The 25,191-nt window shown below is 48.2% G+C and overlaps 1 protein-coding gene across 1 annotated transcript; it reads right to left on the reverse strand.

The window, feature by feature from the left end:
* Positions 1–781: 781 nt before the first annotated feature.
* LOC141078247 (uncharacterized) lies at positions 782–8,571 on the reverse strand. Its single transcript, XM_073565072.1, has 5 exons — positions 8,439–8,571; positions 8,233–8,356; positions 8,052–8,149; positions 7,763–7,853; positions 782–1,940 (listed from the first exon to the last, which is right to left on the reverse strand). The coding sequence occupies exons 1-5, from the start codon at positions 8,460–8,462 to the stop codon at positions 835–837; spliced, it is 1,443 nt and encodes a 480-aa protein (XP_073421173.1). The 5' UTR covers positions 8,463–8,571; the 3' UTR covers positions 782–834.
* Between the last annotated feature and the right edge of the window lie 16,620 nt (positions 8,572–25,191).

Consider the following 25,191-nt stretch of genomic DNA (forward strand, 5'->3'; position numbering starts at 1 on the left):
TGGGATCTGCCAATATGGGGCTAGTTTTCTGACTGTTTCGGATAACATGATACATGATTTGTTGTTTTTTTGTCTAGTCTCGCTTGAATATAGGTCAATATTAAATAGTCTCCTGATGAGTCGCCTTTGGTGAGGACGATGAAACCCGTAGAAATGAGAGGCTTGGAAATGTGGGATACATGTTTTTTCTATTAAGCTATGTGCACACGGTGCGTATTCTGCTTTGGAATTTTCCACGCAAAATTTTCTAAATCCGCAGGTCAAATGACCTGCATTTTTCCTGCAGATTTAGTGCATTTTTTGTGCGATTTTACTGCATATTTTGTGCGCTTTTCCCCTTCAGTTTTCCACCTGCAGATTTCTAGAATGGAGCAGGTGGAAAACTGCAGCAAACCCGCACAAAAGAAGTGACATGCTGCATTTTTCATTCCACACCAAATCTGCACGGAAAAAAACGCAGCATGTGCACTGCAGATTTTGTTTTACATAGCCTTTAATGCTACTGTACATCACATGCAGTTCTGCTGCGATTCCGCAGGGCCAAATGCGCTGTGGATCTGCAGCAGAATTCGCACCATGTGCACATAGCCTCAGTCACCTACTGACTAACCTTCAGGGGGTGAATTATTTGTATAATTTTACATTTGAAATTAATAAAGTTTAGTTTTATCCTTTTGTCAGCAAACATGAGGAATGACAAGAGACAACCCATTTAAGAAGATTCAATTTTGGTTAAAACTATTCCAACATTATGAATATAAAAAAAGGCTTCTCCCCTATGTGACGTCTCTGATGTTTATTAACAGTTGATTTCCAAGTAAAATATTTCCCACATTAAGAAAATGAAAAAGGCTTCTCCTCTGTGTGACTGCTCTGATGCTTAACAAAATATGATTTGTGCGCAAAACATTTCCCACATTCTGAACAGAAAAAAGGCTTCTCCCCTGTGTGAGTTCTCTGGTGCTTAACTAAATCTGATTTCTTGTTAAAACATTTCCCACATTCTGTACAAGAAAAAGGCTTCTCCCCTGTGTGGATTCTCTGGTGCATAACTAAATCTGATTTCTTGTTAAAACATTTCCCACATTCTGTACAAGAAAAAGGCTTCTCCCCTGTGTGGGTTCTATAGTGAATAACAAAATTTGATTTCTCGTTAAAGCATTTCCCACATTCTGAACAGGAAAAAAGCTTCTCCCCTGTGTGGTTTCTTTGATGGCGATCAAGATGTGTTTTCCGTTTAAAACATTTCTCACATTCTGAACATGAAAAAGGCTTCTCCCCTGTGTGAGTTCTCTGGTGAGAAACAAGCAGTGATTTAACTGCAAAACATTCCCCACATTCTGAACATGAATATTGCTTCTCTCCTGTGTGAGTTCTTTGGTGCTTAACAAGATTCCCTTTCAGGTTAAAACATTTCCCACATTCTGAACATGAAAAAGGCTTCTCCCCTGTGTGAGTTTTTTGGTGTTGAACAAGATTCACTTTCTGGTTAAAACATTTCCCACATTCTGAACATGAAAAAGGCTTCTCCCCCGTGTGAGTTCTCTGGTGATTAACCAATTTTGATTTCTTGTTAAAACATTTCCCACATTCTGAACATGAAAAAGGCTTCTCCCCTGTGTGAGTTCTATGGTGATTAACCAATTTTGATTTCTTGTTAAAATATTTCCCACATTCTGAACATGAAAATGACTTCTTTGCTGTAGGAGCAGTTTGTTTTTTAATGCCTCTTTTTTGACTTTGATTTTCCTTAGTAGTCAGTAATGAATCAGAAGATGGGACCTGCTTCATGGGATCAGATGACAGATCTTTGCTGTGAATGGATGATGGTATATCTGGAGTAATGGCAATCACTTCAGTTGTATCTTGTAGGATCTCAAGATCATCAGATTTAAAAATTGTAGATGTCATCTGTCCCTCTGATCTCCTGGTACAGTCATCTGCTAAGAAAAAAACAATTAGTTTTTAATAAAATATCCCTGAGTTTTATATTTTTGAACATTTCTACTTAAACTGTCCATAAAAATGGCAAGCTATGTAAAAGCTTTAATTATTTACCAAGACAATGACAGTGCAGAGTCTAATAGAAAACCTTGTTGGATGAACCAGTAGTGTGTGGTGTTCAACTGTTTGTTCATTCTGCCTCCCAAATATCAAATAAAAAGAAACCAATCAATGTTATGTAGGTGAAAATAATACCAATTCTCATCTCACAAAAACAAGTCCCCACTCAGGTCCATCATCTGTCAATGGAAAAACAGATAAGCCAGATTACAGTTAATGCTATAGTTAGGGTTCGTGTTGGGGCTAAAGTTAGGGTTAGGGTTTATTCTAAAGTTAGGGTTAGGCTAAAGAATTTCACTTTGGTGGTGGGTATTTTCTGTCATATTTACCCCCCAAACTCACTTCAAATGTGAAGTGGTCCCTAAAAAAATGGTTTTGTAAATTTTGTTGCAAAAATGAGAAAGCGCTGGTCAACTTTTAACTCTTATAATTTCCTAATGAAAAATATTTCCAAAATTGTGCTCATGTGAAGTAGACATGTGGGAAATGTTACTTATTAACTATTTTGTGCGATATGACTCTTTGATAAGGGCATAAAAATTAAAATTTTAAAAATTTTTGCCAAATTTCCATTTTTTAACAAATAAATGAAAGTCATAAAATAAATGTTACCACTATCATAAAGTACAATATGTCACAAGAAAACAGAGTCACCAGGATTCCTTGAAGCGTTTTAGAGTTATGACCTCATAAAGTGACACTGGTCAGCGTTGAAAAAATTGGCCCGATCACGAAGGCAAAAACTGACTTCTGGCGCTAAAGTGTTAATATTTTGTTGCACAACCTTTTGAGGCAATCACTGCAATCAAACGATTCCTGCAACTGTCACTGAGACTCCTGCACCTCTCGACAGGTATTTTGGCCACTCAAGAGCAAACTGCTCCAGTTGTCTCATGTTTGAAGGTCGCCTTTTCCAGACGGCATGTTTCAGCTCTTTCCAAAGTTGCTCAATAGGATTTAGGTCAGGGCTCATAGAAGACCACTTCAGCATAGTCCAATGTCTTACTCTTAGCCATTCTTGGGTGTTTTTAGCTGTGTATTTGGGTCATTATCCTGTTGCAAGACCCACGACCTGCGACTGAGACCAAGCTTTCTGACATTGGGCAGCACATTTCTCTCTAGAATCCCTTGAGAGTCTTGAGATTTCATTGTACCGTGCACAGATTCTAGACACCCTGTGCCAGATGCATCAAAGCAGCCCCAGAACATAACAGAGCCTCCTCCATGTTTCACATGAGCAAGGCAATCCTTGGGATATGGAAAGCAGAGAAGATAGTGCCAAGCATGCTCATGGTGGACATCTTTTGAGCTGCCAGGTGACCATGAACAGTGCTCCCAATACATTGTGTCTGCAAACTATTCCAGCAAGATCTGCATTCAAATAGCTAAATGGCGCTCCTTCCCTTCTGAACACTGCCATGTGCCCAGACAGTAGTGTACAATCGTATATAGGGTATAGTGCGAAGCTGGAAAATAATCTGTAAGATCCATTTGTTTTCTATTATCCTTTGTGAAGAATTCCAAACTTACCACCACATAAAGTGACACACGTCAGATACTAATAATGGGGCCTGATTAGGAACTACTGAAATGATCAAACTCCACAGTCTCCATCAGTAATAAATGAGCAGCTAGTGGTGAAACCTCTCTGGGGTAATTAGAGTATGGGGCTCGGTGACGTCACAATCTAAACTATTGTAAGGTCCAATATTTTCTGTCAGATGAGTTTCAAGAAGAAATATTACACATTTATAGAGAACTGTGTATAATAGTGCAGAGCTGAGATGTCTTAAAGTGCCCCTGTCAGCAGGATTGTGCTTAGTAACCTACAGACACTGTCAGGTCAGCGCCATTATACTGATTACAGTGATACCTGGTGATGAAATCCGTCTTGTGGTTGTTTAATCTGTATTAGTAGTTTTCAGTTAATGAGATTCTCGTGCTCTGGGGCGGGGCTGTGGGTGGGGCTGTGGGCGGGGCTTTATGTGGTGCTCTGATTACATATTCATCTGTATTGGCTTATGACAGGTCGCTGATCCCTCACTGACCTGCCCCCCATTATTACATAATGCATATAATAGCATTGATATTATTGGTGATAATGCCTATAATATTGTGAGGCTTAGAAAAAAAATTACATCCAGCAAAATGTCACCGGCGATGGCGGCGCCTGTGTGGCGCCCCTGAGGGTTCAGTCGCCACCGAGGTACTGCAGCTCCTCCTGAGGTGTGGTACCCCACCATCCAGGTAAGGTGGAAGCTCCTTACCACACTCCAACACTTGCACCCCTCACCACACAGTAGTGTAGCAAAGCCACATTGCGGTTCCCTGCTTGGAACAAGAAACGTGCTAGGAGGCGGGTGGAGTTAGAATACATAAAAGAGCAGGAAGGTTAAGAATTTCAGTTCAGTGAGTTCAGTGAGCTGAGTGAGTGCAGTGAGGCATTCAGTCGGAGAGTGTGAGAGAGAGAAGATCCCTGAGAGGGATGGAGGAAGGAGGTGCTGCAGCAGACCTCAGTGATCTGAGCCTGCTGGCACGGGAAAGGAAAGAAAGAGAAAGACATTGAACGGAAACCTGACTTTTCATAAGAAGGAAAGACTAGCACGGAACGTGAGGAGTAAAAGAGAACAGAGGACGTGGGTCAGAGGAGAACCCTTCCTAGAAGTTCTAAGCGCAAGGCCGGGGCCCGGTCTCCGAGGTTGTTCGGATACTAATGGTCCTGCAACAGACACCGGAGGAGTAGTGGGCTGTAAATGCGCTACTCCCATCTCAGACTTGGGGGCACAACAACAACATTGATAGTGAGCCGGGACTAGGAAGCAAGGAGTCCCCGAAGCAGGCTACAGCTGTCTGCCGTACGAGGAAAGTTCATAAGAACATCGGACAGGAGGAACTCCAGTGTAACTCAGTACTGGGAGTACTTCACTTACAGGCGCTATAAGAGGAGATGTTCAGAAAGGCACATGATGGCGGAGTGTTGGAAGGGAGCATCCTATATTGCCTGGAGGTTGACTGAGTCCCTGACCCGGAGGACACGGCACGGAGGCAGGCACCTGTTTGCACAACAGACTGTGAGTAAAGCTTTGGAACTACATACCCCAGTGTCCTACATTTATTCCTGCGCCAACACACCCCACACCGCTACATCTGGGTACCAGCTTCTACACTGCCTGCGCCTCTCCTCTACCCCTACATCTACACTGCCCTGGAACTACAGCTCCACCTGTGGGGAGCTTCACCATCTTGGCTGCAACACATCACCAGTCCCAGAGGATCTGCATGCAGCGTCGGCTTAACATCACACTTGCCGAACACCACAGGTGGCGTCACGAACTATTCATCTACTCAACTACATTTCACCATTCAGCCCCCCTTCTACTTGGGTGCCCAGGGCCACGGACCTGATCACCGCTGCTGTGACACATCCTGCTGATACCAGCCCTGTACCGAGTACCCCACAGCCCTGGGAGGGCGACCCACCGGCGCAGTAGCATCTATAAGTAAGAGATAGAGGCTACTGGGCAGGGGCCGCCGGTGACATTTTGCTGGATGTAATTTTCTTTCTAAGCCTCACAATAGCCACAATATTATAGGCATTATCTATATATATATATATATATATATATATATATATATATATATATATATATATACATATATATATTTACCTTAAATTGTCTGTCATCCACTTCCGTCTGGATGTCCTCGAATCCCACAATCCACCGCGCCGCACCGCAAAGTACGCCAACTGCCATATTGGAATACCAAAGTGATGGGTATTCCAATATGGCACCCGCTGGTGATACCAGGCCCTTCCACAGTACCACCAGCAGGATACTGCCGGGACCCTCCCGCCACCACCGGACCCGCCGCTGCCTGTCCACTCACCTCTGTCCCAGCCGGCAGGAAAGACTGCGGCTTGCGGCCTGTGCTGGAGATGGGGTGCGGGCGCCCTCTGGTGACACCGCACCCCATCTCCAGCACAGGCCGCAAGCCGCGGTCTTTCCTGCCAGCTGGCCGCTGCTAGAATCCCCCCCGCCGCTGCCTGCCCACCATGTACATACACAAACACGTACTCACACACATCTCCAGCACAGGCCGCAAACCACCCGCTTTCCTGCCGGCTGTGACTGCACGGAGGTGGGTGCGCAGGCAGCTGCGGGACACACACCCACATGTACACACACACACACACACACACACTTCCCTCTCGATGCGATAACATCGGGCACACCTCTAGTCAACAATAATATCAATGCTATTATATGCATTATGTAATAATGGGGGGAAGGTCAGTGAGGGGTCAGCGACCTGTCATAAGCCAATACAGAGGAATATGGAATCAGAGCACCACATAAAGCCCCGCCCACAGCCCCGCCCCAGAGCACGAGAATCTCATTAACTGAAAACTACAAATACAGATTACACAACAGTAAACCAGAGTTGCCCTCATTTATGGTGGACCATTGGAGCTACTATGAATCCTGAGCAGAAGATTAGAGAAATAATATTGCTCCCCATTTCAGGAGAGATTGTGCAGTAATCTGAATTCCTGAGGATCAAAAACAATGTAATGTATGACGTGGAGTGAATCCATGACACCAGGGCTGGAGCCAACACATCTCCTGCAGGCGGGAATAAATGTATATTACAGCCCTCAGCCACGCACAGCTTAGAGATCTATCAGGGCACAGGTGGAATGTTTGTCCTGGAGATTATCACAATCCTCCTTGAAGTTAGTTGGTTTTAATACAAATTGAAAAGTCAGGATAAAGGGAAACTCTGCTGTTATTGGACAGAAATTCACACTCGGCCTCACTGCACATTTACTGTTGTCTCTCATAAAAGGGAAGTTTGGCCAGAAAGACTGGACCTGGTCTTGTAGGGACCATGAGACATTCAGCAGCACAGAAGGGAGAGAAGATTCATCCGATAAGATCTCAGGGATCTAGGAAGCCAACAGCATCATTACCCTCCGCTTTCTCTTACAGGCCCAGGATAAGATTTTTCTCCAAGTGATTTTCTATCTTGTCAGCACATTCTACGTACGCTGTCATTTGGCTTTATAGTTACAGATCTGGGCAGGTAACGGTCAGCGTCTCCTAATGTGAAGGAGAGAATGGCTAATTACTATCTCTTTGTCTTGAGAATAAACTTCAGTTGTGTGCAAACCTTTACTGAGAAAAGATTAGACATCTAAGGTCGGGATCACACTACTGTGTGTGATGGGAGAAACTCGCACGAGTCTGTCGCATCAACAACCATGTATTTCTATGCAGCCGCAGCTCCGGTCCTGAGTACCAGCGGCAGCGCCGGATATTGATGCGAGAGACTCATGCGTTTCTTGCATCACACACGGTAGTTTGATTCCGGCCTAACTCTGTGTTCGGAGTGACTCTTTAAGAGCAAACTCGGCCTATATTGGGTCAGGTACAAGTAATCATATAGATCTCTCTTTAAGGGATCACCCTCACACTAATACCAGGGGGTAGGTGGATCCTCCAGGTTTTAAGTTCTATAGAAAAGGGCTTTCAATGCCCAAAGTCATTTGAACAGTTTTGGGTGGAGGAGAATGTTGTGGTCTAGAGGCAAAATGGTGATCATGGTAATACGGCCGGACTACACCACCGATAAAGCAGCCACAGCCGGTGACTGAGAGGAATCTGTGACTTCTCTGCATTCAGTGGTTACTACTCACCTGGGTAGTCATATGTGGGAATCTCCTCTTTACACCACTCATCACCCCTCACATATGTCTCTGTAGTATTAATATGGGTCAGATCTTCACCCTGAAACAAATACTGTAAAAGTCACCGACAGATGGAGAAGTCCCATCTATGATTAGCTCTAATCCTGCCATCTCCACCGCTCTCATTACACAAGTATAAAACATATAATACTGGTGGATAAAACAAGACTGAGCACAAGACCTTCACAGCCGTCTACACATCACAGGGGAGATCTCCTGACACCTTCTCTCCATCTACCTGATGATCCTGAGGAGCACTGGGATCTTCTTGGTTACAGTCCTGTGGAAGAAGAGGATGGGGACATCTCTCTGGTGTTGTCCTCTTACTGGATAGATCTGGAGGAAACACATACAGGGACTGAATTCATTCTCTACATACAGATAATTATAGGCCGTGTGTATTTAGTCCTGTCTATTACCTGGAGATGTGAGGGGCTGGGGAACCTCCATTATGACGTTCTTGTACAGATCTCTGTGTCCTTCTAAATACTCCCACTCCTCCATGGAGAAATAGACAGCGACATCCTGACACCTTATAGAAACCTAACACATACAATGATACCGTCATCCCCCGATCCCTTCATAGTGTTACTGTATAATGTCCCAGCATTCCCAGCAGTGTCACCTCTCCAGTCAGCAGATCAATCATCTTGTAGATGAGTTCTAGGATCTTCTGGTCATTGATGTCCTCATGGATCAGTGGGTGAGGTGGAGGCCCCGTGATTGGGCTCAGGGGTCTTCCCCATCCCTCAGACACAGGGTCCTGACAGCGATCACTAGAGGTCTTCTTCACCACTGTGTAATCCTGGTTATGGAGAGACACATTAATAAATCTCACTACAGACATTTCCAGAGTCCTCACCTCTCCAGTTCTGTCCATCTGTTATTCCCATAGATAAGAATGATGTAATGTGACGTCATCAGAATCTCTCACCTCTCCAGTGAGACGGAAGAGGATCTCTAGGGTGAGGTGTAATATCCTCCATGCCATCTTGTCTCTGTCCATATCCATCCTTGACGAGTAAATCAGGAAAATTCTCTTTTGTAGAAGATCTTCACTGAGAGGATCCGATATTGTAGAGACCTGAATGAGAAGAAGATGATCCGATGTAACATCATAAGAATCCGGTGTAATAATACAATGACAGCAGCAATCTCCAGAGTAGGGAGATATGATTGACAAATATTTATATACATACACATATCTATCTATATATATATATAATTTCACCAAAGAAAGTAAGGACTGCAGCACTCACCGATCCATATTGAAAGTCCGTAGTTTATTTGTAGCAAAAGTGTAAAACTTCATGGCCGGGAGGCTGAAGAGAGGAGTGAGCAAACTCTGACGACGGCCTAACAGCACTTTCATGGGCAGCTATATATATATATATATATATATATATATATATATTCGTCTAATTCTGTCTGTCTGTAACGGAAATCCCGCGTCGCTGACTGGTCGCGCTTGGGGACATCACTGAAGGTGGAGGAAGATGGCGCCCGCAGCAGTCCTCCACGTGAACTTCACCAACGATGTGCCCTGCCTTAACTTGAGCAGAGGAGGGCAAAACCCCCCGGTCAGCAAGGGGCAAGCCTTAGGCAGGACGCAGATGCTGTTCAGAAGGAAATCTCCACACGAGCCTGTTCCCAGGAGCTACAGTCTGAGGAAAGGGCTAAAAAGCCTTCACTAGACCCCTGTACAGCTGTATAATGAGGCCCAGGCTTTATAGTGAAGGGACAGAAGTGAGGGTCTGTTCCCAGGAGCTACAGTCTGAGGAAAGGGCTAAAAAGCCTTCACTAGACCCCTGTACAGCTGTATAATGAGGCCCAGGCTTTATAGTGAAGGGACAGGAGTGAGGGCCTGTTCCCAGGAGCTACAGTCTGAGGAAAGGGCTAAAAAGCCTTCACTTGACCCCTGTACAGCTGTATAATGAGGCCCAGGCTTTATAGTGAAGGGACAGGAGTGAGGGCCTGATCCCAGGCGCTACAGTCTGAGGAAAGAGCTAAAAAGCCTTCACTTGACCCCTGTACAGCTGTATAATGAGGCCCAGGCTTTATAGTGAAGGGAAAGGAGTGAGGGCCTGTTCCCAGGAGCTACAGTCTGAGGAAAGGGCTAAAAAGCCTTCACTAGACCCCTGTACAGCTGTATAATGAGGCCCAGGCTTTATAGTGAAGGGAAAGGAGTGAGGGCCTGTTCCCAGGAGCTACAGTCTGAGGAAAGAGCTAAAAAGCCTTCACTTGACCCCTGTACAGCTGTATAATGAGGCCCAGGCTTTATAGTGAAGGGACAGGAGTGAGGGCCTGTTCCCAGGAGCTACAGTCTGAGGAAAGGGCTAAAAAGCCTTCACTTGACCCCTGTACAGCTGTATAATGAGGCCCAGGCTTTATAGTGAAGGGACAGGAGTGAGGGCCTGATCCCAGGCGCTACAGTCTGAGGAAAGAGCTAAAAAGCCTTCACTTGACCTCTGTACAGCTGTATAATGAGGCCCAGGCTTTATAGTGAAGGGAAAGGAGTGAGGGCCTGTTCCCAGGCGCTACAGTCTGAGGAAAGAGCTAAAAAGCCTTCACTTGACCCCTGTACAGCTGTATAATGAGGCCCAGGCTTTATAGTGAAGGGACAGGAGTGAGGGCCTGTTCCCAGGAGCTACAGTCTGAGGAAAGGGCTAAAAAGCCTTCACTTGACCCCTGTACAGCTGTATAATGAGGCCCAGGCTTTATAGTGAAGGGACAGGAGTGAGGGCCTGTTCCCAGGAGCTACAGTCTGAGGAAAGAGCTAAAAAGCCTTCACTTGACCCCTGTACAGCTGTATAATGAGGCCCAGGCTTTATAGTGAAGGGACAGGAGTGAGGGCCTGTGCCCAGGAGCTACAGTCTGAGGAAAGGGCTAAAAAGCCTTCACTAGACCCCTGTACAGCTGTATAATGAGGCCCAGGCTTTATAGTGAAGGGACAGGAGGGAGAAAAGTGGGGGAAGGAGCCAGAAGAGCCGGACTGCCCATCACTAACCTGCAGAGCCGCACTCCACATATATGGCTGCTCTGTGCACACAGGACCTGTGATGAGGTCACAGGAGGGGAGGAGTCAGGGGTCACATGATCAAGGGTCTCAGTGTGGGCAGGACTCTGCTGTGCTGGTTGTCATGGTGCTGGTTGTCATGGTGCTGGATGAGGGGAAGTTTCTGTGTCAGGACGGGTTTACAGGGTGGATGTAGCAGAGCCCTGTGTGTATGAGGTGTACGGGGCGCAGCCGTGTGTGTACGAGGTGTATGGAGCGGAGCCGTGTGTGTTCGAGGTGTACGGAGCGGAGCCGTGTGTGTGCGAGGTGTACGGAGCGGAACAGTGTGTGTTCGAGGTGTACGGAGCGGAGCCGCGTGTGTGCGAGGTGTACGGAGCGGAGCCGCGTGTGTGCGAGGTGTACGGAGCGGAGCCGCGTGTGTGCGAGGTGTACAGAGCGGAGCCGTGTGTGTACGAGGTGTACGGAGCGGAGCCGTGTGTGTACGAGGTGTACGGAGCGGAGCCGTGTGTGTACGAGGTGTACGGAGCGGAGCCGTGTGTGTACGAGGTGTACGGAGCGGAGCCGTGTGTGTACGAGGTGTACGGAGCGGAGCCGTGTGTGTACAAGGTGTGCGGTGTGGAGCCCTTTGTGTACGAGGTGTACAGAGCGGAGCCGTGTGTGTACGAGGTGTACGGAGAGGAGACGTGTGTGTACGAGGTGTACGGAGCGGAGCCGTGTGTGTACGAGGTGTACGGAGCGGAGCCGTGTGTGTACGAGGTGAACGGAGCGGAGCCGTGTGTGTACGAGGTGTACGGAGCGGAGCCGTGTGTGTACAAGGTGTGCGGTGTGGAGCCCTTTGTGTACGAGGTGTACAGAGCGGAGCCGTGTGTGTACGAGGTGTACGGAGCGGAGCCGTGTGTGTACGAGGTGTACGGAGCGGAGCCGTGTGTGTACGAGGTGTACGGAGCGGTGTGTGTACAAGGTGTGCTGTGCGGAGCCCTTTGTGTACGAGGTGTACAGAGCGGAGCCGTGTGTGTACGAGGTGTACGGAGCGGAGCCGTGTGTGTACGAGGTGTACGGAGCGGAGCCGTGTGTGTACGAGGTGTGCGGTGCGGAGCCCTTTGTGTACGAGGTGTACAGAGCGGAGCCGCGTGTGTACGAGGTGTAAGGAGCGCAGCCCTGTATGTTCTAGGTGTACGGAGCGGAGCCGTGTGTGTACGAGATGTACGGAGCGGAGTCATGTATGAGGTGTACGGTGCGGAGCCCTGTGTGTACGAGGTGTAAGGAGCACAGCTGTGTGTACAAGGTGTACAGAGTGGAGACGTGTGTGTACGAGGTGTACGGAGCGGAGCCGTGTTTGTACGTGGTGTATGGAGCGGAGCCATGTGTGTACGAGGTGTACGGAGCAGAGCCGTGTGTGTACGAGGTGCAGGGAGCGGAGCCGCTTGTGTACGAGGTGTACAGAGCGGAGCCGCTTGTGTACGAGGTGTACGGAGCGGAGCCGTGTGTGTACGAGGTGTACGGAGCGGAGCCGTGTGTGTACGAGGTGTACGGAGCGGAGCCGTGTGTGTACGAGGTGTACGGAGCGGAGCCGTGTGTGTATAAGGTGTGAGGTGCGGAGCCCTTTGTGTACGAGGTGTACAGAGCGGAGCCGTGTGTGTACGAGTTGTACGGAGCGGAGCCGTGTGTGTATGAGGTGTACGGAGCGGAGCCGCGTGTGTACGAGGTGTACGGAGTGGAGCTGTGTGTGTACAAGGTGTGCGGTGCGGAGCCCTTTGTGTACGAGGTGTACAGAGCGGAGCCGTGTGTGTACGAGGTGTACGGAGCGGAGCCGCATGTGTACGAGGTGTAAGGAGCACAGCCCTGTGTGAACTAGGTGTACGGAGCGGAGCCGTGTGTGTACGAGATGTACGGAGCGGAGTCATGTATGAGGTGTACGGTGCGGAGCCCTGTGTGTATGAGGTGTAAGGAGGACAGCCCTGTGTGTACAAGGTGTACGGAGCGGAGACGTGTGTGTACGAGGTGTACAGAGCAGAGACGTGTGTACGAGGTGTACGGAGCGGAGATGTGTGTGTACGAGGTGTACGGAGCGGAGCTGTGTGTGTACGAGGTGTACGGAGCGGAGCCGTGTGTGTACGAGGTGTACGGAGCGGAGCCGTGTGTGTACGAGGTGAAATGTTTTAGACTCAAATTTTTCTATTTCACAGAGAGTAAAATGGAGCCATAATTTACACGGAAATTTCTCCATAAACCTGAGGTCAGGAATGACTGCACACGGCCGGGTTCCAATGGGGAGAGTCACTGTTTTGCTTTTGGAGCACTAATTTGGCAGTCCTAGCTTGTGGGGGCCAATTGTAAAGCCCCCGATGTTTGTGGACAACATACGACCCCCTAAGGTTACCCCATTTCAGACCCTTTACCCATCAGGGAAGTCATCTATGAGTGTAATGGGCATTTTTATCTTACAGGTGTCACTGATTTCTTTACTACTTGCTGTGAAGATAATATTACATGTGTTCCGAGGTGCAGCGAGGGGTTCAGCCCAAGGACATCTGAGTGGGCTCCTAACCAGATGTTATGATGGTGCCTCACATGCCTTGTCAGTGCCTCTCTTCTCACTTTGGTCACTGCAGCTTCTCAGTGGGTCGACCTCCCAGGGCTATGGGGTACTCGGAACCAGGCCCTATGAGCTTCAATGGGAGATGTCACGGCAGCTGGGACCCGGCCCGTGGCCCTGGGTGCCCATTGTAAAAGGAGTTGTTGCAGTGTGCTTAGAGTGATGAAAGTTTATGAGTGATTCGTGACGCCACCTGTGGTGTTCGGCAATACAGATTTAAGCCGACGCTGCAGACAGATCCTGTGGGACAGATGGTGTGGTGCAGCAGTGATGTTATAGCCCTCCACAGGCAGGGCTGTAGTCCCAGGGCAGTGTAGAGACGCGTTGCAGGAATGGTGCAGTGTAGGCACAGGGATGCAGCGGTGCCAGGTGTGTGTGAGGCGGGAATGAGTGGAGGACACCAGGGCATGTCGTTCCAAAGCTTTACTCACAGTCTGTTGTACAAACAGGTGCCTGCCTCCATGCCGTGTCCTCCAGGTCAGGGACTCAGTCAACCTCCAGGCCAGATGGAATACTCCTTTCCAACACTCCGCCAACATGTACCTTTCTGAACGTCTCCTCTTATAGCGCCTTTAAATGAAGTACTCCTAGTAATGAGTTACACTGGAGTTCCTCCTGTCCAATGTTCTTATGAACTCTACTTGTACGGCAGACAGCGGTAGCCTGCTTCGGGGACTCCTTGCTACTAAGTCCCGGCTCACTATCCAGTTGCTGTTGTGCCCCCAAGTCTTGTGTGGGAATAAAGCGGTCACTCCTTCTATTCCTCCGGTGTCTGCTGCAGGACCATTAGTGTTGTGAGTTCATTCTCCCCTTCACCTTTGATGTCTGATGAATTCCCTCTGCTGGTGAAGAGAGGTAGTGAAATTGATTGGGATGGGAAGAACCTGTCATCTGAATAGGCGGAGTGTGATTGGACATCTGGAATTTCTGAGTGGATATAAGGCAGCCGACGCCCTGCTGGGCTGCTGGTGATCCTTTCTGCTCTGAGCTCTTGCATCCAGTTTAGTTCCTGTCTACTAAAAGCTAAGTTTTTGCCCTGCTATTATTCCATGAGATTTTGTCTGGTTTCCTTAGTGTTTATATTCAGCCAGTCCTGGTTGGGACTGGCTGAATTCCATTTTTGTCTCTGATCAGTTTATCTCTTTGCTCTGTTTTCAGAATATACCTGAGTGCTGATATAGTGATTTTGAAGTCTAGCGACTTCAGGGCCTTTTTCCCTATCAGATGGTTGGGACATTTTTGGTAGGGTTTTTTGCGGATTGCAGCCAGCATCTTTTCTGTCCTGTCCTATCTAGTTAGTTGGGCCCCATCGTTTGCTCAGTCTGTCTTTCTGTCTGTGTTTGTGTTTTCATCTGTATTTCACCGACAATATATGTTGGGGGCTATCTATTGCTTTGGGGTCTGCTCTGGGGCAGTTTAGATTTCCCCTTTCCTTCTTTAGGCTTATGTAGTTCTCCGGCTGTGACGAGGGGTCTAGGGCACCGTAGGAACCCCCCATGGCTACTGTTAGTTGTGGTGTATAGGATCTGGGGTCTTCAATCTGATAGCTACCAACCTCTCCGGTTTTCTGGACTTAGCTTGTATTTTTGTTTTCTCCTCCTCCGGTGACTCATTCATAACACATTAGTATCCATACAACCTCAGGGATTGGGCTCCGGCCTTGCGCTTAGAACTTCTAGGAAGGGTTCTCTTTTAACCCACGTCCTCTGTTCTCTTTTACTGCTCACGTTCCTTACTAATCTTTCTTTCTTTGGAAAATCAGGCTTTCAGTCTATGTTGCTCTCTCTCTCTCTTCCTTTCCCGTGCCAGCAGACCCAGGTCACTGGGATCTGCTGCAGCACTTCCATCCATCTAACCCCCTCTCTCCGGGGATCTTCTTCTCTTTCCTTACTCAACAACTGACTCCTCTCCCAAACTCTTCCCGCTCTCTTTAATGTAAACTAAACTCCACCCACCACCCAGCACGTTTCGTGTTCCAAGCAGGGAGCCACCAATGGGTGCTTTGCTGCACTCCAAGCAGGGAGCCGCCGAAGGTGCTTTTCTACACTACATTGTGGTGTGGGGTGCAGGTGTTGGAGTGTGGTCAGAAGTCTCCAAGTTACCTGAATGGTGGGGTACCACACCTCAGGAGGAGGTGCAGTACCTCTGTGGCAGCTGAGCCTCAGGGGTGCCACATACCCCCCCGTTAAACACAGCACGTCCGCAGGCTGCAAGGGAAACAAAGTTGACAATACAGGAACATACAAATTTTTATATTGCATAATGAACATGTCTTATACGAAACTTCCCAATGTGGGAGGCACTGTTTCTTGAACGTTACAAACAGTTCAACTGTCTATCAATATTTAAAGTTATGCTACCTAATTTAAAGTGCCATGGAAGCAAATAGTAACACTTTTTCTAGCAATACATTGCTTTCTGTCATTCTTCACATTTTCTACTTTTCTTCTTCTTACTCTTAATTGACAACTGCTGGTGTCTGGTTCATCATCTGCATATTTTTGTTCAATTCTCCCACCAGCTACTAACCTCCCTAAATCAGACATTTCCCTCTCTGTGGGTGGTACCACAATAACACCCCGGCAGCAGGCACGCTGTCTAGGCGTTATGTTTGACACCAATCTCTCCTTCACATCCCATATACAATCTCTTTCCCACTCTTGCCGCTTACACCTAAAGAACATCTCTAGAATCCACCCTTTTCTCACCATGGAAACAACAAAAACCCTCACTGTAGCATTGATCCACTCCCGCCTGGATTACTGCAATGCTCTATTAATTGGCCTCCCCGTCACTCGACTCTATCCCCTCTCCAGTCCATACTTAATGCAGCAGCCAGGGTTGTCCATCTGGCTAATCGGTACTCGGACGTGTCCTCTCTTCGTCAGTCATTACACTGGCTGCCCATTCATTATAGGATCCAATTCAAAGTACTTGTTCTCACCCACAAAGCTCTCCACGGTGCGGCACCCCCCTACATCTTTTCCCTCATTTCTGTCTATCGGCCTAGCCGATCGCTACGCTCTGCAAATAACTTTCGACTAACCTCTGCACTAATCCGTACCTCCCACTCCCGACTCCAAGACTTCTCCCGTGCTGCTCCTATCCTCTGGAATGCTCTACCCCAAGAAATTAGGACTAACCTCAATTTGCATAGTTTTAGGCGCTCCCTCAAAACACATTTGTTCAGAGTGGCTTATCACGTTCACTAATCAAAGTCATTCTATGTGTAAGTGTGCGTGTGTAGCCCATTCACTATCTCCATCCATCCTTCACTCCCTCAAGATGGCTGGACCTTCATTGTAAATATACAATTGTAAATACACACCTGTACTTTGTATCTCCCTCACCTCATTGTAGATTGTAAGCTCTCACGAGCAGGGTCGTCTTATTTCGTCTTATTTTGCTTTAATTATTGTATTGTTAACGTTGTTACTTATGGCTTGTGTTGTGAAACTGTTAAACTGTAAAGCGCTGCGGAATATGTTGGCACTATATAAATAAAGATTATTATTATTATTAATAATTCTCACATCTTTATTCAAACATTGTAAAACATTCACTATATTTCTTTCTCAATTAAACCCTATAAAATCTGTCATTAATACTTTCACTACACACTATCACTTTCTAGTTTCTTGTTCAAAAATACTAAGCATTATTTCTAAGTGCAAAGAGTAGACATTAGACCGGCCATCATATCTGGAAATGTCCTTATAACGAGGTAGTCCTTGTTCCAAGGGAAGGTTCCTATGTAAAACCAAGAGAGAGCACCTAAAGAGGTGCAAACTATTTACATTAGCAGTTCTGGATCACTCAGCATCCATGATCTCCACAGTTCAAGTGTAACGGCTACCAATCAAACTGGGCAACAACTGGATCCAATGGGAAAAAACAAGAAAACAAAAACATGATAACCAAAATAGAAAAACAAGCACTACGGTGGAAATACCCTCCTGGGTAACAAAAGTTAGTTTAAATCAACATTATGGCTGGTTATCCCCTCCTGGGGTTCTGGAAGCTGGTTGCTTGGGCTGCTTCCAGGGGAGATGCTCTGGGTATCCAGATGGGTTGATGAATCGCTGATCCTCGGTAGGAATTCTGGAGACAGCTGCTGCCTGAGGTACAGCAGGGGTAGGCATATCAGCTGTTGCTGGTGATGTCTCTGCCATCAGTAAGTCGGTAGGAGTGGCAGCTGGTATCAATGGATAATGTTCTTCATCCTCTGGGGGCACTGCTGCTCTGGTCCTTGGTCTAACATCTAGGGATGCCGTGGCCTGTTGTTGACGTAGGTAGGAGGCTACATGGGGGTTTTCCAGCTGCGGCCAAGAGAACCCATGATGCGTTTCAATGTACCGAAGCAGCCTAGACTCGTCCAAGCCCTGAAGGTGTCGTGTGGTGCGCGCCTATTCCAACCGCACCCTCCTCAGCAGGGATTTCTTCCACCTTCCCATCTCCGTCAGCCTAATGCCCCTGGACAACTCGTCCAATACCCCCATTTCAAGCTCCAGCAGGCCAGCCTCCGACAATGAGAATTCGGGGGGTAGCCCGTTAGGAGGGCCAGCATCTATACCTAGTGCCTCCCGGCGGTGCAGTCTCGGCTCCGGTGCAGGCACGGTGCGGGTCCTGGTGGCAACGGTGGTAGTCAGGGCTGCCCGGGTAGATATGAGTGACGGCGGTGGAACAGATGGCGGCTCCCGGTCCGCGGGGGCCTTCGGTGGGACCTGCGCGGCCGTGTCAGGTCCAGACGGGAGCTCCTCTTCCTCCGCTTCAACTCCCAAAGCCTCACACAGCGGCGATGTTCACCGGGGTATAATGAGACCTCACTGTACAGGAGAGACCGGAGCGAGGAGCAGGGGCCTGATCACAAGAGCTGACAATCTGAGGACACAGCAATGCTGAATAACAGTCTACACTGCATCACTAGATCCTTATACAGGGGTATAATGAGGTCTCACTGTACAGGAGAGACGGGAGCGAGGAGCAGGGGCCTGATCACAAGAGCTGACAATTTGAGGAGATAGCAATGCTGAATAACAGTCTACACTGTGTCACTAGATCCTTATACAGGGGTATAATGAGGCCTCACTGTACAGGAGAGACCGGAGCGAGGAGCAGGAGCCTGATCACAAGAGCTGACAATCTGAGGAAACAGCAATGCTGAATAACAGACTACACTACGTCACTAGATCCTTATACAGGGGTATAATGAGGCATCATTGTACAGGAGAGACCGGAGCGAGGAGCAGGGGCCTGATCACAAGAGCTGACAATCTGAGGAGACAGCAATGCTGAATAACAGACTACACTGCGTCACTAGAACCTTAAACAGGGGTATAATGAGGCCTCAAACTACAGGAGAGACCGGAGCGAGGAGCAGGGGCCTGATCACAAAAGCTGACAATCTGAGGAAACAGCAATGCTGAATAACAGTCTACACTGCGTCACTAGATCCTTATACAGGGGTATAATGAGGCATCACTGTACAGGAGAGACCGGAGCGAGGAGCAGGGGCCTGATCACAAGAGCTGACAATCTGAGGAAACAGCAATGCTGAATAACAGACTACACTGCGTCACTAGAACCTTATACAGGGGTATAATGAGGTCTCACTGTACAGGAGCGACCGGAGCGAGGAGCAGAGGCTTGATCACAAGAGCTGACAATCTGAGGAGACAGCAATGCTGAATAACAGACAACACTGCGTCACTAGATCCTTATACATAGGTATAATGAGGCCTCACTGTACAGGAGAGACCGGAGCGAGGAGCAGGGGCCTGATCACAAGAGCTGACAATCTGAGGAGACAGGAATGCTGAATAACAGTCTACACTGCGTCACTAGATCCTTATACAGGAGTATAATGAGGCCTCACTGTGCAGGAGAGACCGGAGCGAGGAGCAGAGGCCTGATCACAAGAACTGACAATCTGAGGAGACAGCAATGCTGAATAACAGTCTACACTGCGTCACTAGATCCTTATACAGGGTTATAATGAGGCCTGACTGTACAGGAGAGACCGGAGCGAGGAGCAGAGGCCTGATCACAAGAGCTGACAATCTGAGGAGACAGCAATGCTGAATAACAGTCCACACTGCGTCACTAGATCCTTATACAGGGGTATAATGAGGCCTCACTGTACAGGAGAGACCGGCGCGAGGATCAGGGGCCTGATCACAAGAACTGACAATCTGAGGAAACAGCAATGCTGAATAACAGACTACACTGCGTCACTAGATCCTTATACAGGGGTATAATGAGACCTCACTGTACAGGAGAGACCGGAGTGAGGAACAGAGGCCTGATCACAAGAGCTGACAATCTGAGGAAACAGCAATGCTGAATAACAGACAACACTGCATCACTAGATCCTTATACAGGGGTATAATGAAGCCTCACTGTACAGGAGAGACCGGAGCAAGGAGCAGAGGCCTGATCACAAGACCTGACAATCTGAGGAAACATCAATGTTGAATAACGGCCTACACTGCATCACTAGATCCTTATACTGGGGTATAATGAGGCCTCACTGTACAGGAGAGACCGGAGCGAGGAGTAGGGGCCTGATCACAAGAGCTGACAATCTGAGGAAACAGCAATGCTGAAAAACAGTCTACACTGCGTCACTAGATCCTTATACAGGGGTATAATGAGGCCTCACTATACAGGAGAGACCGGAGCGAGGAGCAGGGGCCTGATCACAAGGGCTGACAATCTGAGGAAACAGCAATGCTGAATAACAGTCTACACTGCGTCACTAGATCCTTATACAGGGGTATAATGAGGCCTCACTGTACAGGAGAGACCGGAGCGACGAGCAGGGGCCTGATCACAAGGGCTGACAATCTGAGGAAACAGCAATGCTGAATAACAGTCTACACTGCGTCAGTAGATCCTTATACAGGGGTATAGTGAGGCCTCACTGTACAGGAGAGACCGGAGCGAGGAGCAGGGGCCTGATCACAAGAGCTGACAATCTGAGGAAACAGCAATGCTGAAAAACAGTCTACACTGCGTCACTAGATCCTTATACAGGGGTATAATGAGGCCTCACTATACAGGAGAGACCGGAGCGAGGAGCAGGGGCCTGATCACAAGGGCTGACAATCTGAGGAAACAGCAATGCTGAAAAACAGTCTACACTGCGTCACTAGATCCTTATACAGGGGTATAATGAGGCCTCACTGTACAGGAGAGACCGGAGCGAGGAGCAGGGGCCTGATCACAAGGGCTGACAATCTGAGGAAACAGCAATGCTGAATAACAGTCTACACTGCGTCACTAGATCCTTATACAGGGGTATAATGAGGTCTCACTGTACAGGAGAGACCGAAGCGAGGAGCAGGGGCCTGATCACAAGAGCTGACAATCTGAGGAGACAGCAATGCTGAATAACAGTCTACACTGCATCACTAGATCCTTATACAGGGGTATAATGAGGCCTCACTGTACGGGAGAGACCGGAGCGAGGAGCAGGGGGCCTGATCACAAGAGCTGACAATCTGAGGAGACAGCAATGCTGAATAACAGTCTACACTGTGTCACTAGATCCTTATACAGGGGTATAATGAGGCCTCACTGTACAGGAGAGACCGGAGCGAGGAGCAGGGGCCTGATCACAAGAACTGACAATCTGAGGACACAGCAATGCTGAATAACAGTCTACACTGCGTCACTAGCTCCTTATACAGGGGAATAATGAGGCCTCACTGTACAGGAGAGACCGGAGCGAGGAGCAGAGGCCTGATCACAAGAGCTGACAATCTGAGGAGACAGCAATGCTGAATTACAGTCTACACTGCGTCACAAGATCCTTATACAGGGGTATAATGAGGCCTCACTGTACAGGAGAGACCGGAGCGAGGAGCAGGGGCCTGATCACAAGAACTGACAATCTGAGGACACAGCAATGCTGAATAACAGTCTACACTGCGTCACTAGCTCCTTATACAGGGGAATAATGAGGCCTCACTGTACAGGAGAGACCGGAGCAAGAAGCAGGGGCCTGATCACAAGAGCTGACAATCTGAGGAGACAGCAATGCTGAATTACAGTCTACACTGCGTCACTAGATCCTTATACAGGGGAATAATGAGTCCTCACTGTACAGGAGAGACCGGAGCGAGGAGCGGGGGCCTGATCACAAGAGCTGACAATCTGAGGAGACAGCAATGCTGAATAACAGTCTACACTGTGTCACTAGATCCTTATACAGGGGAATAATGAGTCCTCACTGTACAGGAGAGACCGGAGCAAGAAGCAGGGGCCTGATCACAAGAGCTGACAATCTGAGGAGACAGCAATGCTGAATTACAGTCTACACTGCGTCACTAGATCCTTATACAGGGGAATAATGAGTCCTCACTGTACAGGAGAGACCGGAGCGAGGAGCAGGGGCCTGATCACAAGAGCTGACAATCTGAGGAGACAGCAATGCTGAATTACAGTCTACACTGCGTCACAAGATCCTTATACAGGGGTATAATGAGGCCTCACTGTACAGGAGAGACCGGAGTGAGGAGCAGAGGCCTGAACACAAGAGCTGACAATCTGAGGAAACAGCAATGCTGAATAACAGTCTACACTGCGTCACTAGATCCTTATACAGGGGTATAATGAGGCCTCACTGTACAGGAGAGCCCGGAGCGAGGAGCAGGGGACTGATCACAAGAGCTGACAATCTAAGGAAACAGCAATGCTGGATAACAGTCTACACTGCGTCACTAGATCCTTATACAGGGGTATAATGAGGCCTCACTGTACAGGAGAGCCCGGAGCGAGGAGCAGGGGACTGATCACAAGAGCTGACAATCTCAGGAAACAGCAATGCTGAATAACAGTCTACACTGCGTCACTAGATCCTTATACAGGGGTATAATGAAGCCTCACTGTACAGGAGAGACCGGAGCGAGGAGCAGGGGCCTGATCACAAGAGCTGACAATCTGAGGAAACAGCAATGCTGAATAACAGTCTACACTGCGTCACTAGATCCTTATACAGGGGTATAATGAGGCCTCACTGTACAGAAGAGACCGGAGCGAGGACACGGGGCCTGGTCACAGGAGCTGACAATCTGAGGAAACTGCTATGCTGAATAACAGTCTACACTGCGTCACTAGATCCTTATACAGGGGTATAATGAGGCCTCACTGTACAGGAGAGACCGGAGCGAGGAGCAAGGGTCTGATCACAAGAGCTGACAATCTGAGGAAACAGCAATGCTGAATAACAGCCTACACTGCGTCACTAGATCCTTATACAGGGGTATAATGAGGCCTCACTGTACAGAAGAGACCGGAGCGAGGAGCAGAGGACTGATCACAAGAGCTGACAATCTGAGGAGAAAGCAATGCTGAATAACAGTCTACACTGCGTCACTAGATCCTTATACAGGGGTATAATGAGGCCTCACTGTACAGGAGAGAACGGAGTGAGGAGCAGAGGCCTGAACAAAAGAGCTGACAATTTGAGGAAACAGCAATGCTGAATAACAGTCTACACTGCGTCACTAGATCCTTATACAGGGGTATAATGAGGACTCACTGTACAGGAGAGACCGGAGCGAGGAGCAGAGGCCTGATCACAAGAGCTGACAATCTGAGGAAACAGCAATGCTGAATAACAGTCTACACTGCGTCACTAGATCCTTATATAGGGGTATAATGAGGCCTCACTGTACAGGAGAGACCGGAGCGAGGAGCAGAGGCCTGATCACAAGAGCTGACAATCAGAGGACACAGCAATGCTGAATAACAGTCTACACTGTGTCACTAGATCCTTATACAGGGGTATAATGAGGACTCACTGTACAGGAGAGACCGGAGCAAGAAGCAGGGGCCTGATCACAAGAACTGACAATCTGAGGAGACAGCAATGCTGGATAACAGTCTACACTGCGTCACTAGATCCTTATACAGGGGTATAATGAGGCCTCACTGTACAGGAGAGACCGGAGCGAGGAGCGGTGGCCTAATCACAAGATCTGACAATCTAAGGAAACAGCAATGCTGAATAACAGTCTACACTGCGTCACTAGATCCTTATACAGGGGTATAATGAGGCCTCACTGTACAGGAGAGCCCGGAGCGAGGAGCAGGGGACTGATCACAAGAGCTGACAATCTAAGGAAACAGCAATGCTGAATAACAGTCTACACTGCGTCACTAGATCCTTATACAGGGGTATAATGAGGCCTCACTGTACAGGAGAGCCCGGAGCGAGGAGCAGGGGACTGATCACAAGAGCTGACAATCTCAGGAAACAGCAATGCTGAATAACAGTCTACACTGCGTCACTAGATCCTTATACAGGGGTATAATGAAGCCTCACTGTACAGGAGAGACCGGAGCGAGGAGCAGGGGCCTGATCACAAGAGGTGACAATCTGAGGAAACAGCAATGCTGAATAACAGTCTACACTGCGTCACTAGATCCTTATACAGGGGTATAATGAGGCCTCACTGTACAGGAGAGACCGGAGCGAGGAGCAAGGGCCTGATCACAAGAGCTGACAATCTGAGGAAACAGCAATGCTGAATAACAGCCTACACTGCGTCACTAGATCCTTATACAGGGGTATAATGAGGCCTCACTGTACAGAAGAGACCGGAGCGAGGAGCAGAGGACTGATCACAAGAGCTGACAATCTGAGGAGAAAGCAATGCTGAATAACAGTCTACACTGCGTCACTAGATCCTTATACAGGGGTATAATGAGGCCTCACTGTACAGGAGAGAACGGAGTGAGGAGCAGAGGCCTGAACAAAAGAGCTGACAATTTGAGGAAACAGCAATGCTGAATAACAGTCTACACTGCGTCACTAGATCCTTATACAGGGGTATAATGAGGACTCACTGTACAGGAGAGACCGGAGCAAGAAGCAGGGGCCTGATCACAAGAACTGACAATCTGAGGAGACAGCAATGCTGAATAACAGTCTACACTACGTCACTAGATCCTTATACAGGGGTATAATGAGGCCTCACTGTACAGGAGAGACCGGAGCGAGGAGCAGGGGCCTGATCACAAGAACTGACAATCTGAGGACACAGCAATGCTGAAAACAGTCTACACTGCGTCACTAGCTCCTTATACAGGGGAATAATGAGGCCTCACTGTACAGGAGAGACCGGAGCAAGAAGCAGGGGCCTGATCACAAGAGCTGACAATCTGAGGAGACATCAATGCTGAATAACAGTCTACACTGCATCACTAGATCCTTATACAGGGAAATAATGAGGCCTCACTGTACAGGAGAGACCAGAGCGAGGAGCAGGGGCCTGATCACAAGAGCTGACAATCTGAGAACACAGCAATGCTGAATTACAGTCTACACTGCGTCACAAGATCCTTATACAGGGGTATAATGAAGCCTCACTGTACAGGAGAGACCGGAGTGAGGAGCAGAGGCCTGAACACAAGAGCTGACAATCTGAGGAAACAGCAATGCTGAATAACAGTCTACACTGCGTCACTAAATCCTTATACAGGGGTATAATGAGGCCTCACTGTACAGGAGAGACCGGAGTGAGGAGCAGAGGCCTGAACACAAGAGCTGACAATCTGAGGAAACAGCAATGCTGAATAACAGTCTACACTGCGTCACTAGATCCTTATACAGGGGTATAATGAAGCCTCACTGTACAGGAGAGACCGGAGTGAGGAGCAGAGGCCTGATCACAAGAGCTGACAATCTGAGGAAACAGCAATGCTGAATAACAGTCTACACTGCGTCACTAAATCCTTATACAGGGGTATAATGAAGCC

This window comes from Dendrobates tinctorius, unplaced genomic scaffold (assembly GCF_039654945.1).
Source record: "Dendrobates tinctorius isolate UK_male_01 unplaced genomic scaffold, ASM3965494v1 ptg000530l, whole genome shotgun sequence".
Taxonomy (NCBI): domain Eukaryota; kingdom Metazoa; phylum Chordata; class Amphibia; order Anura; family Dendrobatidae; genus Dendrobates; species Dendrobates tinctorius.